We start from the raw sequence: 15634 nt of genomic DNA, 5'->3' as shown, positions 1-15634 counted from the left end.
ATAAACATGTATTCTGATGAGAAATGGTTCTTCAGTGTGCTTCTAGAGAGGCACTTGGCCAATTGAATGGGGGATGGTGGGCTTCAAATACTGTAGATGTTTTGCAGATCATTTTTTTTTTAAAGGTCTATCAGATACTAAAATAGATATAGCTATTCTAAAGGCCTTTAAAGTGAGAAACTTCAAACTTAATGTGTAGTCCAAGGCTGCGTGGCATATATAGTTTACAAATATTTTTGCATACCCTTCTATATTTATTTTCCTTGTGGAAGGAAAGCTGTGAATCTTGACCCTGTGCCTCTGAAATAGGTGCAGGTTGACAGACAGTGACTGTTTGTGTAAATTTTATTCAGTTTGGACAGGGAGTAGGCATAAGGCATTGTAGGTACTGCAATTCCTTTGTGAGACAGAAGTCAAATTTAGATTTCTCACCTGTGGATGACTACTTCTGTGCTTTCCTTGTTGTTTTCCTCATCCACATCTCATGTATTTTATTTCACTATAACAAAATAAACCCCAAAGAAGACCTCAAAAATTGGATGTCTAACTTATGTGTTCAGGCTATTAAGCTTGTGATTGTGCAGTCCTTAGACTAATCTCTGTGTTGGTCAATCAAGCAACCGTTGCTTGTAGTACTTTGCCTTTTGAAAAAAAGTCAGGAATATAGTAATTCAAGAAAATGGTGTCAATCACATGAAATTACATGCTGTGACAGGTTGGACTTGGTGGACATTTGGACTTGGATGGTTTTGTACTGTTGGACTTGGTGATCCTAGAGGTCTTTTCCAACTGTAGTGATTCTGTGTGTTACTTTGACAAATTTCAGTAGTCACCTACATTTTGGGTGGAAAAAAGATAGTGTTGCCATTACCTGCAAAAAGTACATGATGATGGATGACATTCTTGCTTCTGTTTTTATTTGGGGGAAGGTGGGATTTGGAAAGAGATGGGGAACCAAAGAAGCAGAATAAGATTGTAGATTCAAAATGAAAATACATTTCTTGTTTTAGCATCCATTTTCATGACCATTATATGGGAAAAAAGAGGTATTCACATAGCCTGATTAAAATCTATTAAATATTTCACCTTTAAGAGCAGCACACAACAGTCTAGCAAAAATTATTTTTACATGTTTTTATGATAGCAGAGTCTCTGAGTCTTCATAGGTTTTTAATATGTGTTGTGTTTTTGGTTTTGTTCTTTAGTTGGCAACTGTGCAAAGGTGCTAGTGAAACAAAACATACATGCTTAGCTCATGACAGCTTCCTTCACTGCTCTTCCAAAAAGACTTGATATGCATTTACTTTTTTAGATTGTCTGTCTTCATCCTCATCCTCCCCTTTTTTCAGCTTTTTAAAATGCTCTTCAGTGACTATATAAGTGTGCGTTGTAATTCTATTTAAGCAAAGCTGATTTTGCCATATATTGAAATAAAACTGTCTTAGGTAGAAATAGTGATCTTTGAGGTGCAAAGGAGATATAGGAAGTACCTATAAAGAATTAAGTCAGAGGTTGAATCAAGATTTTGTCTTTTGGTTTTGAGTGTTAGAAATATTTGGGTTTTTTTTTTTAAATCTGTCTTAGAAAAGTCTGTTGTTCAAAGTCAGTTTCTGCACAGGATTTGAAGCATTGACCTGTGGCTGCCAGTACTGTACAGTCTCTTCCCAAGATGAACGAAAAGAGTTAAAAATGTGTTGTTTCTTTTTTTTTTTTCTTCTTTTAAAGGTGGAAGAGATGGTACAAAACCATATGACATATTCCTTGCAAGATGTAGGAGGGGATGCCAATTGGCAGCTAGTGGTTGAAGAAGGAGAAATGAAGGTAAAGGTTTGGGGTTTTGTTCAATTGATATAAGATGATGTGCTGCCGAGACAAATACTTCCACTCTGGTGGACTTGGCAGTGTAAGGTTTACAGTTGGACTCAGTTATTTTAAGGGTATTTTCCGACCTGAATGATTCCATGATATCTGAAAATACTATCACTCAAGCATGTTGTGGTCTTAAAGCTTCTGCCTGAAAATAGTATTAAGTTAGGACTGGAGTCCACAAGAGTAGTGGCTTCTGATCTATTTATATAAAATCTTATGTAACTCTTGCAATAGCTTTGTCTTTGCAGATTCCTTCCTCATTCTCTCCTACTTTGAACTTGGTAACAAAATTATATGTAAATTCAATGTATGAAAATGTTAGATTAGCAAGTTACTGTGTTGGCTGCTCTATTGTGCTTGTGTGGATCCTTGTGCATAGTGATAAATAAGGTAGCTTCATCATTTGGGGGGCAGAGAGTCTTAAAATACTGGTATTTCAATGGGAATTGCCATGTATTGCCATTTCATGCTCCATCCCAGGGAAGCTGTGGCTGTCCCCCTCCCTGTAAGTGTTCAAGGCCAGGTTGGATGGGGCTTTGAACAACCTGATCTAGTGGAAGGTGTCCCTGCCCATGTAGAGGAGTTGGAACCAGACAATCTTTAGAGGTCCCAGCCCCAAACCTACTATCATTCTTTGTAAAAATATTTGCATAGGTAGTTACCAGAGAACACTGATGTGGGGAAATTATTCATGTGTTAGTCTTGTAATAAGTTCTGATAACTTCTGTTCTGAATTTTTTTCTTTGTGTTTGGCTATAGGTATACAGAAGAGAGGTGGAGGAGAATGGAATAGTTTTAGACCCTTTGAAAGCAACTCATGCTGTTAAAGGAGTCACAGGGCATGAAGTTTGCCACTACTTCTGGAACGTCGATGTTCGTAATGACTGGGAAAGTAAGGAACTGGTTCCTAAGCTTTGCATGCTTATCAGCAAGGATGTTGTTTATAACACTAACCTAATATCTGCCCTTGTTTACCTGTGGATTGTCTTTTTTTCCCTTTTAGCAACGATTGAAAATTTCCATGTTGTGGAAAATCTAGCTGATAATGCAATCATCATTTACCAGACACATAAGGTAATAACACTTCAACTGTATGTATACCTTCCTTAGGCAGTCTGCAGCATATAAATTCTAATCTTATTCTGAAAGGGCTTAAAAACTTAAAATACCATTTAGAACATTTCAGAAAGAGTTCTCTAGTAAACTGCAACATTGTACATTTTTTCAAATTTATTGTGATAGAAAATTTGTGCATGCATCTAACAGAGCTTGAAATAGCAAGTAAGAACTGGTTTTAATCTCTGAATAGATCACTGCCAACAAGCAAGAGTCATCTAAAGTGAGCAGAGCAGTAAATCAATCTGATAACAGGAATGAAGCCCATAACATTGTACCATATGTTTTATTGCTATACTGCAAGCTATGGTTTATGACAAGTAGTTGACATACACATTTTTCATTGAAAAGGTATAATTCCTGGTACAACAGCAGTTGTTCTTACAATTCCATTGATTCCTCTCCTCCTGTATCCAGCTCTGGGATAACTTTACCAAAATGTTCATTTGAATTACAGCTCAATAACTGTAACAAAGTTCAAAAACATGAGAAGGGTTCAGATTAATCTTTAATCTTGTGTGATTGCAAGTATTAGTATTCTCATATATTAAACCAGATGCTTTTTTCTGCAATTCTGCCAGTTAGGTGGTTACCTTAAAATTTCTGTAACAGAAGATGAGTGATTTTGAGTAAGAAAACTGTGTAGCATTGTAGTAAAACAAAAAGTAGACTTCTCCCCTGTGAAGTGTCAGGAAAGTGGCTTTTGTATGTTTTCTTATTTTATTTATATTTTGCTTCTGAAAATTTCTCTTGTGTAGTATCAGTTTACCATATCTGTTCTACTGAAGCAATAGCTTTTTGAAATATTTATTTTAAATATTTCTATCCCTTGGTCTGTTTCTCTCTGGAGGCACAGTAATTGTCAGTGCATTTATAATATTTGTACTGTTTGTATACAGAAAAAGTCATTACAGCTTGGCTTCCTGCATTTCCAAGGTGTTAAACTTTTGCCTTATTTTTTAAAAAACATCTGTATAATAGTTATGTTCTGTTTCAGTTTTGAAAATGAAATCACTAACTTCAAGAAAGTTTTACTTAAATGAAGTGATGGACAGGGTTTGCATTGCTTGTTTTTTCTTGTGTCTAAGAACAGTAAGTAATTAATTTGTAAAACTGGTAAAGCTTATATTTAGGTGTTTCTCTGCAGAGGGTGTGGCCAGCTTCTCAAAGGGATGTGCTGTATTTGTCTGCCATAAAAAAGATACCAGCATTCAGTGAAAATGATCCTGAAACATGGATTGTGTGCAACTTTTCTGTGGAGCATGACAGTGCTCCTGTAAGTACTATTTTCATTCTATCAAGTTCTGCTTTTAATACATATTGTCACATAGTAGAAAAATGCATGTGCAATAGTAGTATGAGGGAGGTGAGGAGTTATGCAAAAATAGTTTATTTAAATCAGGTGATACAATGACCTGGTGAGCCAAAAGCTTTCCTGCCTTTTCTCAGCAGATCTGAGGTGTTGCAGCAGAATGGAAGAAAAATTTCTGGAGATCTGAAAACATTTTAAAGAATGAGATTATTTTGTATGGAGTCAAATCAGTAACTCTTTGGTACTGTCAGATATAGGAGCAGGCTTGTATAATTGCAGATACGGAATCTCTGAAACCTGCCTCTTACACAGTTCTGTCTTATTTCTGTTAGACAGTGGCAATGATCATTTTCTTTGGAGTGTTTCTATGCTGATGGCTATGCTAGGGCCTGCTCACAGGGAAGAATAACAAGCATTACTAACTAATGCTTGTAAATTCTGATAATTATTCTTTAAAATGTTTCCAGAATGTTTCTGTACTCATTTGTCACAATAAATGGACTAATTAAATTGCAATATATATTAAGCAAGCAGAAACCTGAGATTCAGGCAGTTTAGTTTAACCCTTTCACTGTTCACCTTGAATTTCACCCACACTCATATTACATCCATGTAGTGTGAGAACTCACTCTCAAAAGCACAGCTTCAGAGGTCTCTTGGACTTCATAGCAAATTAAATTGTTAGCAGTCACATATACTGAAACAAATTCCATTTGAGTCTTACAAATGTTTGCTTTTTTTTTTTTTGGCAGCTGAACAATCGCTGTGTCCGTGCCAAAATAAATATTGCTATGATTTGTCAGACATTAGTAAGCCCACCAGAGGGGAACAAAGAAATAAGCAGGGACAACATCCTATGCAAGATTACATATGTAGCTAATGGTAAGTCAAAAATTTATCAGTATAACATTCATGATATATGTTACTTCTGGGGAGCTTGAATGCTGCCAAACAAAGGTCAATGCAGTTTTCTGTTCAGTTTATCTTTAGCATCAAACTGGAGGTCCTTATGTGTGAAAAGACTTGAGTTAATGTGCAGCATGAATTTGGTGGACAGGATGATTCCTTAGATGGTATTCTGGGAGAGGTAAATAGAACTGGCATGGAGCTCAGTCCTCAGTACCAGAACCTTGGGGTGTGGGAGAGTGGGCAGAAGAAATGTATGCAACTAAGATGACTAGGCATAGCTTTTAGTTTGATTTATAGTATGGGTTTCTTTCATTTATTGCTGTAATTTTTTTCCTCCATGTCATTATGTTAGGCTGAAGAGCTGCTTATAAGTAAAGACTCAGTTCTTACTGTCAGATATTTTATATGAGAATATTTGCAAGCTGTATAGTCTATATATATATTTTTTTTACAATTTAACTGATAAAACTCCTGGTATTGATTGAAAAGTTATCAAGGCCCAACCATACTCAGCATTTAGCAGTGTATTGTAGTACAGGAGCTACATACTTTTCAGCTCCTCTACTGCCAGCTGCAAAATACTTCAAGGGTAGCTCAACTGCTTACTACTTTCAACCGTCTACTACACGGTTTACAAAAGAATCAAGAGTTTGAAAAATTGGTTCAGTAGATCTTTGCCATATAGGAGTGATGCACTTTGTATTAATTCCTGTACCAATTGCATTGTATAACCTGACTGTATTACTGTGGTGCTGGCCACTTTGTTTCCTTTTTAGAAGTTCACCAATTACTTGGAAAACATTTTCACTGTTGTATTCTGAACTGTGTTTATATGAGAGGTTGTATCATTTTTCAGAAGAATACTTGCCCTGTGAATTGAAGCATATTTTAGAATCAGATTTAATTTTATTTAGAGTGCTTTCAAAATAATTTCTAAGCCACTGGCTATGTATCAATTCTGCAGACAAATGCAACCTGTATTAAAAAGTTAAAACTTACTTCTCCTTGAAATAAGTAACTCACATCTCTGATGTTTCTTGCAAGTTCTTAGAGATTGTCACCTTTCTTTTGGACATTGCCCAAAGATTCAACACATTACACTTAATGTTTTCTAAATAGTGGTATCATAGACAGAACTTGAGTGTTCAGAAACTGCTACAGTATAAGCTGTAAGGGCATGAAAAAACAAAAGCCACTGATCATTATTCTTTCCAGTCACTTCAGAGTTTCAAGGAGTTTTCTTTTCTAGCCTTTAGCAGATTTGCTGTATTTGAACGTCTCTCTTCCTGTCATCTAGTGAACCCAGGAGGATGGGCACCAGCATCAGTGTTACGGGCTGTGGCACGACGAGAATATCCAAAATTCTTGAAGCGTTTCACATCGTATGTGCAAGAGAAAACAGCAGGAAAGCCTATTTTATTCTAGTGTTAGCAGGTATGCTTTTTTTTTCTTTTTTTTTGATTCACTGTTGTAAACTTAAGGCCAAACAGAAGTATGTAGTCTTGAAATGTCATATGATTAACATAAATTCAGTGCTTACTTTTAATATCTGTATGCAATATACTTTTTAAAACATTTATATAGTCAGTGTGTATTATCAGCATGAAAAATAAGGACTGTACAAATTATCAAGGATTTGCTTTTGTGGTATTCTACTAGTTTATCTTGTAAGTTTTTGCTCACCTGTCTAATTTATGTAGAAGTGTAAAAGGATGAAGTATTTTTCTCACCTATCACAGGCGTTTAACACTTTCTCTGAAAAGAGTGAATACTGAAGTATCTCTAGAGCCTCATAAGGCACTGGTATCTTAAATTCTCCTTATAATAGCATAGTATTGATAGAATACTGTGGGGATCAAGTTTATATTGACAGATTAGTTATGGTTTAGGATTTCTATTAATAGAACTTTTCAGGCAAACCATTTTCAATTATTGGTGTATTTTAAAGGCCTTAGTGGTGAACTTAAGAAAAGGTATTTACATACACTTCCTGAAGTCAGTGGATATATTTTAGTAGTATAGGTCATTGGACTAATCTAAAATTATTTTAACATCTGAATGATAATATGCCATAAAAATGATTTATTGATGATTTCTGCGGCTGCTTGAACCTGTCAGACAAAAACCTTAGTGCTAAATAAAGCTTTACTTAATGCATGTTATGTAGACTCCTGCTATATATATATTTGATTATGTGTAACCACTGTCAAGTCATTGAATTCTATTTGGTACTTCTAGTATTACAGAAGATCTGGAAATGAGTTTTTATTGTTTTTTCTATGTATGACACAGAGTACCTCTGGTTCTATTTATTATGTCAGACTCCAAATGCCTTAGTCATTTGATTCTTTGGTAAGAGGTAGCCCTGTAATGACTCACACTAATGACTAACTAATGACTTAATTTTATATTCTTAGAGAACGAATGTAGGTGAACCATTAAAAGCAAAGCTGTCAAGAGTCAGCAGTTCAAACATCTTATCAGTGCTTATACAATTTAAGCTGTTTCGCAAGTTCTTGTTTTCCTATTTATTGTAAATTTTTCAGTTCGGTATTTTTTGTCTTTGCTTGTTTGTAGTGATCAGAACAAGACTGGGTGAACATTCCACGTTGGAGAAATGACCATGCATAGAGCACTCCATGCTGGAACGAAGGATCTACAGTCTTTTTTTATGGCCCAAGTTCTCGGCTTTGTATTCTGAAGTGAAGAAGTGTTGCAACATCACAAGCCTGAATATTTAACACTAGCTCTCTCCTGCTGACTTCTCTTGCTGAATCAATGTGTAGTTATAAATACATGTAATGATAACATGTATATGAGTCTATTTTTATTTGCTTGCTTTAGAAGAGGAAGAACACTGTACAACTTTGAATCACCAACATGGATTACTGCTTGAACTTTAAGCAGCTTGCAGAATTTCACTGTCAGCCTTCCTAAGATACTCACACAGGTTTTGTGTGTGTGTAAAGAGCACAAAAGACAAATGCACCTATAGCATACTGTATGTGCTTTATATGCACAAAAATCTGTGAGATGTTTTAGGAGAGGGGAGGAAGGGACTTGAGTAAAGCCTAGGTGACTCGTTGGCAGGTTTTGTTTTGCTTTGTATAATCATAGTTCATTGCTGCTGGTTTCTATAATGAATCATCTTGTTATATAAAATGTGAGTTAATAACTGAGGGCTGTCGATATCCTTATGACTTTGCCTTTCTATTGTCTTACTCTTATGAAGATCTTTGGTTCTGAAGGAGTAAGAGTGTGAAAAGCTTTATTTTTTTCCAGATATCTTTATATTTCTATTGTATTTTTTAGTTATGTAATATGTGCTACAGAGTTTTTGTTATTAAACATGATCCAGAGAAATCTAAGAAGATTCTGTATGAGCGCAAGAGACTGCCTGAAAGCTGGAAGTCATCTGTTCATGCTATATGTGGACTGCTTTCTTGCATGATATCCAGAGCTTTCCTGAAGCTGTGAGAAGGTACTCCAGAATATATATTGAAGTAATGTGGACGATGTAAGACAACATTCCCAGTCCAGAAAGAGGTTGAGTACACTGTTTTCAGATCCTGCATGTGTTTTCCTCATGTTAATAAACCCGTGCTGTGAGGCTTATGTAGAAAATTATTTGCCTCTTGAGAAAAAAATCCAGAGGAGCTATAAGGATGCATAGTTCTTATTGGAAAGTTCCCTTTAGTTGCTGTGAGAATTCTAATGTCAGATATGTGCCTGCCTTTGATTCTGGAGATGGTCATTAGGAGAGGACTGTGGCAGACTGGTACTGACTTTGAGGTCTTTTATATATGTCCCATAGTTGAAAACTCTTGAGAGGCTGCTCAGTGTTTCACTAACCTGTGTATCTCGAGGAAAAGGTTTCAGATATATTTTTTTCAAAAAAGATAAAAGTCTTTATAGTACGGTAGGTGCTTGAAAAGAAATATACTAACATAATGATGATTTGGTAAATGATTAAATGCGATCTGCAGAGTGCTGAAAAACTATCTGTTCATCTGCTCTGTAGAGATGAAGTCGTACATAGCACACGATTACACATGCATGCAGATTTCATGCTCCATAACTCTTCTCTCTTTATTTGCCTTTCTCTAACAGTGTGCATGGAATATGCCTTATTACAGAGTTATTCTGTTAATTTGAATATGTAGAGAAGTGCCTATATGGTAATGCTAGTAAGGCAAATAAGATGAAAATTTGTACATGTTTACTATATCACCAGTGAGCATTTTATATTGCAATGTTAAAAAAAAAAAATCTTATACCTCAGAAGTACTTCATCTTTTTACAATCAACTAAGCAATTGTTCATTCTACCATAGCCACTGATGGGAACTTTAAAACGAAAAATAGATCTAAAATATAAAGAGTTTAAGTCCTTATTTGCCATTTCTGGTAATTGTTGGAACACAGGCAAGTTTATTAATTTAATTTGATAGCTTTATTTTACAAATGTATGGAAAGTTTACAAAGCAGTATATAAACTTATATCATTAGTTGCATTTGCACTAAATATGATGTACTTTTGCGATTTATTCTGTAAATAAAATTACACTACAGATACTGTTTGTAAAGAATACATTTTACCTTCAGATAAAAGCACTGGTACTTCACTACAGCTAGCCCGGCCCAATGGGAGTTGTAAGACTCATCTTAAAGAATATGCAAGGAGTCGCAAGATTGAGAAATCAGTTTAAATTGACCTCCTTAAGAACAAATTTAAAAAAGGCAGTTCTCCTTAGGCCTCTCAGATTGCCTGTGTGCAAGTAGCCCCTAGATCCTTTTTTCTAGAAGGGATCTTGTTTTTACAGTTTTATAAAACTTGCCCTGTCTCACGAGCCCCTCCCTTTTTTCAGTCACTGCCACTCATCTGTGCACTCTTGAGTTTGCTTCTTCCTGCTAATGGATCGGAAGTACTTATACATCTGTGGTGGTCTCTGCAGAAGTAGCTCTGGACTCTGGAATGGGTTTTTTTTATAAGATGAACAAATTTGAAGGGCTGAGTACACAGCAATCATCTCTATCAGATACCACTCTCTAAATGTCTGTTTGGGGAATCTGAACATTCCCAAACTAGATCTGAAGGAAATTACTTGATAGAATTTTCCTTAGGAATGAAAGTGAGATGGTCATTGTTATCCTGTCTGAGAACATGAATACCTTATTTTGACAAATTTATCTGTGAAGAATGTGATGCACTTTGGAAAAAAAAAATTACCTTTTGCTTCGTTGGGCTGAGCTGGCTTATCCGAAGTTGTGCGGATTCTCTTTAATCAGATTGTCCACCTGTATTTTTGTCAAGTTGTACAGATAACGCTGTATTTGAATTGCCACTGTTCATCTACAGACTTAAAACATGAATCATATTTTTGAGTACCTTGAGTGTGTAGAGTGTAACTGTTTGTTCTATAATAGCTTTATGATCCTAATGGTAAGTTTTAAAGATTAAAAGAAGTTGGCTCTTCCATGTTACAATCACAAAATTAAAACCAGTATTTAAAAGTGAAAACTATTAAAAATTATGAAGAAAAATCCTGGTTTGTATTTATTTTTAACTTTCAGTGCTTTGGAGAAATATTATATTTTAAATAATTTGCCTTTTAACCAACTTCAGATTATGATAGCATATCAGAGGCTTGCTAAAGGATGTTTTTGTATAGTGTTAACACAGAGCATTTACAAAGTGTATCAGCTCTTGTCTTCATTTGCACAGAATTAAGAACATTGTGGAAGTTTCCATGAGAAGAATATTCAGGACTGAGAAGTGCCAGAAGATAAACCTGTGGCTTCATCTGAAGTATGAGGAATTTTTAAGAAACAATGTGAGCTTCTGTAGAGCAAACTTTCTTCATAGCAGAAACATCTGGTGCTTAATTGATGAGTAACGTTTCTACCTTTATTTGTCATGCAGAGATGTCTACTTTTTACGTGGTAATCAGCTAGGTAGAAACCTTACAGGTATGCAAGATTGATGGATGAGTTTGAAGTAACACACATACCAAACAAAAAAACCCTTAAGTTCAACTGCATCAGGCCTTGGGTAATAAATTGCAACAAAGTCCTGAGGGAAGCCCTGACCTTTAAGAATGCAGCTCTTTAGCTGGCAAAAATAAATATCCCAAAACAAAAGCTTGTAACATTCTTGGTCCCATACATTGTGTAATTTAAAAAATACGAACCTTCCAGTAAGGAGAGGCTGAGCGTTTCTGTAGTTATCCGTGTAACTGACTACAATGTAATTTGACCCTAGATAATGAATAATTAATTGCAGTAATGCCATGCAACTTACCAGTGTCTGACTAGTAGTAGTATTAATTATCCTTAGTCTTCAGCTAGAAAAGCAAAGTTTCATGGGACGATAGAAGTGTATTTCCCTAGTTAAAAGAAAGGGATAAACTTTTTTAACATCAGGCACCTGGAAGTGTCAGGATTTTTCAGCTGTAACCCTTTGATGGAGTAAGCTTTCCTCCTCTGCACACCTGCCTCTGACAGGCATGCACTGCAGCCCAAACGAGAGGCTGGTGATGTGGATTGCTGCAATTTTTAATTATAATTTAAAAATATACTTTTAGTTACTGTTATTTTTGAGAACCTAGACCAATCAATAGCTGGAAGTCACTGATCTAAGTCACGAGTCAAACCTCATATCATTTTAAGTGTAAAAGCTTTAATTAGGACCCTTCCAGTGGGTTTCCTTTTTCTAGAGTTAGTCTGCGTGAAATTCCGTGTGGAATTTCCCAATCACCATTACATTACAATCAGGACTCTTGTGATGTGTTTGCCTTTCCACTCAGAAAGTTTGGAACGCCAATTAGCAGCTGAGTTCCTTTCAGACCTGCAGCAGGGAGGAGCCGTGTGCTTCCTGCTCTGTGTGTCTCCGCGCTGAAAACTGCACCCTCTGAATGGCACACAGCATTCAGCTCCTGTCTTGTAAAATCTCATGTCACAAAGAGACTAAGCCAGGGGGAGTGCGAGTCTCTGGCAAGCGACTTTCAGCAAGACAAGAGGGCACGGTCTCAAGTTGTGCCAGGGGAAGTTTAGGTTGGATATTAGAAAGAATTTCTTTACGGAGAGGGTGATCAAGCAATGGAATGGGCTGCCCAGGGAAGTAGTGGATTCTCCATCCCTGGAGGTATTTAAAAAGAGACTGGATGTGGCACTCAGTGCCATGGTCTAGCAACTGCAACGGTGGATCAAGGGTTGGACTCGATGATCTCTGAGGTCCCTTCCAACCCAGCCAATTCTATGATTCTATGATTCCTAAGGAGTGTTACAGTGCCAGGATGTGACCGCAAGCCTGAGGGTGGGGGCGGAACTGAAACTGAATCACGGAGCAGCCTGAGGGTTTAGCTCTGGGACCTGCCTGGCCACCCCCTGGGAAGCTGCACCCTGTAACACTGTCCCTAAGAATTCCAGGGTAGTGTGCTGTCCGGAGAGGGTGAGTCATGGCTGAGTAGGAACAGAATTGTAGGCTCGTCTAGACCTTCCAGGAAGTATTTCCAGCCTGGGTAGCAAGCAGTCGCGTTGGTCACCTCCTTGCTCTCTGCTGGTCACTGTACTCACTGTTCTGTGCTGCTGCTATGCCAGGCTGTCCCCAGCGGTGGGACACCTGAGGCACTGCACTCGGCAAACAATAATCCAGCTGACACGGCTGATCTGCTCCGAGCTCCAGTGTTGTAAATACAGATGTTTATTTTAACAGGCACTTTTTGTTTTTTTTTGTGGGAGCAGTCTTTGCTTTCAGTTGTTTAATCCAGAAAGTTGTGTGCTGCCAAACGGTGGCGATGTCTCTGACAGAGGTTGGTGCGTTTCAGTAAAATGTTTCCATCCTTGACCTTTGGTGTTTTTCCCCAACCTTTTGTGTTTGGACTGAATTTTAAAACTCTCAGACCTCAGCATCACTGAAATATCGGGAGGGTAACTGATCATCCTGCTGGCAAAAGAAATGCTAAACAAAATCATCACTGTAGCTGTACAATGCTCGTAGCTGCTGTAATGTGCCATTTTTCAGTACTGCTGACAGGTGTGAGAAGTCAAACAATAAACAAAAAACCAAACCATGTAACTTGCTACTTTCTGATTAACCAAGACTGCTATACCCAACTTCAGTGGAAAAAGATGGAGCAGCATGAAAAGATTTGAAAAACATCTGGCAACTGTAACACTGATAAATTCTAACTCGGTTACATCAGAAACGTTTTCACTATAAAGTGTGTTTTGTTCTAGCTGTTCCTGTTACATCTACCATTTTGCTATTCCACTGTAAATAGGTGGACATTTGCTCTTTTATGCTGTGTAATTCCTGCATTTATACTTTTGTCATACAACACCTCACACATTAAAGAATACTAATTTTGTGTATTACTCAAAAGGAAAAAGGATGACTATGAAGGATACAGGCATGGTGCTTATAAAAAAAAATAAAAATAAAAAGCAAGCACCACCAGGATAGGGGTACACAGAAGGATTGTTTGTGTAAGTCCAAAGCCCAGCTTTTCAGTTACATTAGCCTTTTGGGGTCAATTTTTTCCAGGTGCACTAGAGGCTTCAGTTGCTCGGCAAAGTTTCTCATGTCATCAGAAACAACATCCTGCCCTGCTGGAGCTACCACGTTGAGCTCCACCAGGTAAGAGAGGGAGAGGGGCTCGATGCTCTCCGTGTTTCCCGGCATGAGGATGCGGAAGATCTTGTACACCACGATCTTCATGATGCCCTTGCGGAACACGTGCCCTTTGGCCACAAACTCGTGGTCCATGCGGAACCCCATCTCCACCAGGAAGTCCGTCAGGTTGTCCGAAGTGGCGATGTCCACGCAGTTGCGCACCAGCGCGTGGCGGTTCTTGTCGCCGATCTCTGGCTGGCCCAGGTACCGCAGGTGCCAGGGCATCCCGCTTTTGTCCATGGAGCGCCGTGCCCGCAGCACGAAGGGGCTGGCCTGCTGCCCCTTCAGCAGGAACACCATCTCGTGGTCCAGAAACGTCTCCGGTTCCATGTTGTCGCACAGGCCGCGCAGCCGGTGCAGGAGGCTCTCCAGGCTCTGGTCCAGAACGCTTCCTGCGGCGGGTGGAGACAGCGCCCCGGTTACCCTCTCCCCTCTTCTCTCGCCTCCCCTCTCCCTTCCCGGGGGCCCTCTCCGGACCCTCCGTCCGCCCGTGCTCCCGCCCCGAGCTCCCCTCAGAGCCTCCGGGCTGACCTCGGCCGGCGAGGCAGCGGCCTGGCAGCGGCAGGCAGGCCCTGCGGTCCGCTGTGCGCTCTCCTTCCAGGCGGCGGGAGGGAGGGAGCTGCCTGTCCCCGCCGCCCGCCCGCCCTCCCGCCGCTCACCTTGTAGCAGGTACTCCATCATGTTGATGGTGCCGCCCGTCACGGGCATCATGGTCACCGGAGGAGCCTCCATGGCGCGCTACGGCCCGGACGCGCGGCGGAGAGCAGGCGGCAGAGGGACCAGCGACAAGGCGGCAGCCGCGGCAGCGCCACCTCGCGGCTCGGAGGTGTCACTCGGTACCGGAGCGGTCACTCGGTACCGGAGCGGTCACTCGGTACTGGAGCGCTGGGAGGGGGGAACGGGGAGAGGGGGAAAGGAGGGGGGAGAGAGAGAGGAGAAGGGGAGAGCGCGGAGGGGAAGGGGCGGTGAAGGAGGGGGAGCGAAGGAAGGGAGAATGGAGAGGGGTGAGGAGGCGGAGGAGGGGGCAGTGAAGGGGAGGGGGGGGTGGGGAAGGGGCGGAGGAGAGAGGAGGAGGGGGCGGGAAGGAGGCGGAGGAGGGGGCGGTGAAGGAGAGGGGACGGAGGGGAAGGGGCGGAGGAGGAGGTGAAGGAGAGAAGGGGGCGGAGAGGGGGGCGAAGGAGAGAAGGGGGAGAGGGGGAGGCCGAGGGAGGGGGTTGAGGAGGAGGGGGGCGGTGAAGGGGAGAGGACGGCGGAGGGGGGGCATCCCGGGGTTTCGGGGCGGTGGGTAGGGCGGCGGGGAGGGGAAGAAGGGAGAGGGGAGAGAGAGAGGAGAAGGGTAGAGCTGGCTGTCTCCTCCGAGCTGGGTTCCGGGGCTGGGGGAGCAGCCCCCGCAGCAGCTGAGCCCCCGCGCAGTGCCTCCCGTCTGGTGTCCTGCGGAGCCAAAGGTGCAGGTGACAAATCGTGTGCGAAACCTTGGCGAGAAACGTCCCGGTTCGTCCCCTGCCGCCCCCTGGTCGGTGCACATTGTAGAATCATAGAATCATAGAATCATAGAATCGACTGGGTTGGAAGGGACCTCAGAGATCATCAAGTCCAACCCTTGATCCACTACCGCTGCAGTTACCAGCCCATGGCACTGAGTGCCACATCCAGTCTCTTTTTCAATACCTCCAGGGACGGAGAATCCACTACTTCCCTGGGCAGCCCATTCCAATGCCTGACCACCCTCTCGGTAAAGAAATTCTTTCTAATATC

General features: G+C 40.3%; 2 protein-coding genes across 3 annotated transcripts in view; one reads left to right on the top strand and one right to left on the bottom strand.

The window, feature by feature from the left end:
- CERT1 (ceramide transporter 1) overlaps window positions 1-10749 on the top strand; it is a 71972-nt gene extending 61223 nt beyond the window's left edge. The window contains exons 11-17 of one of the 2 annotated variants that reach the window (XM_030466690.1): window positions 1726-1821; window positions 2629-2761; window positions 2873-2943; window positions 4133-4261; window positions 5050-5179; window positions 6504-6640; window positions 7784-10749. In XM_030466690.1, the coding sequence (XP_030322550.1) occupies window positions 1726-1821; window positions 2629-2761; window positions 2873-2943; window positions 4133-4261; window positions 5050-5179; window positions 6504-6631 (687 nt within the window). In that variant the 3' untranslated portion in view covers window positions 6632-6640; window positions 7784-10749. The remainder of the gene's footprint in view (window positions 1-1725; window positions 1822-2628; window positions 2762-2872; window positions 2944-4132; window positions 4262-5049; window positions 5180-6503; window positions 6641-7783) is intronic. The other variant, XM_030466689.1, reaches the window with a different exon arrangement.
- Window positions 10750-12929: 2180 nt separating this feature from the next.
- On the bottom strand, window positions 12930-14786 carry MED18 (mediator complex subunit 18). The gene is made up of 2 exons (XM_030467121.1): window positions 14539-14786; window positions 12930-14271 (listed from the first exon to the last, which is right to left on the bottom strand). Exons 1-2 carry the CDS (start codon window positions 14609-14611, stop codon window positions 13718-13720), a joined length of 627 nt encoding a protein of 208 aa, XP_030322981.1. The 5' UTR covers window positions 14612-14786; the 3' UTR covers window positions 12930-13717.
- Between the last annotated feature and the right edge of the window lie 848 nt (window positions 14787-15634).

Source organism: Calypte anna, chromosome Z, assembly GCF_003957555.1.
Source record: "Calypte anna isolate BGI_N300 chromosome Z, bCalAnn1_v1.p, whole genome shotgun sequence".
Classification (NCBI taxonomy): Eukaryota; Metazoa; Chordata; class Aves; order Apodiformes; family Trochilidae; genus Calypte; species Calypte anna.
The sequence above is the reverse complement of the archived record's forward strand: the minus strand, read 5'-3'. Positions and strand labels throughout refer to the sequence as shown.

What these genes read in the sequence shown, in the direction of transcription:
- MED18 (XM_030467121.1), bottom strand. Translation starts at nt 14,611, where the DNA reads ATGGAGGCTCCTCCGGTGACCATGATGCCCGTGACGGGCGGCACCATC. An exon ending in GATGGAGTACCTGCTACAAG is followed by an intron (nt 14,272 to 14,538) that starts GTGAGCGGCGGG and finishes CACCCGCCGCAG; the next exon opens with GAAGCGTTCTGGACCAGAGC.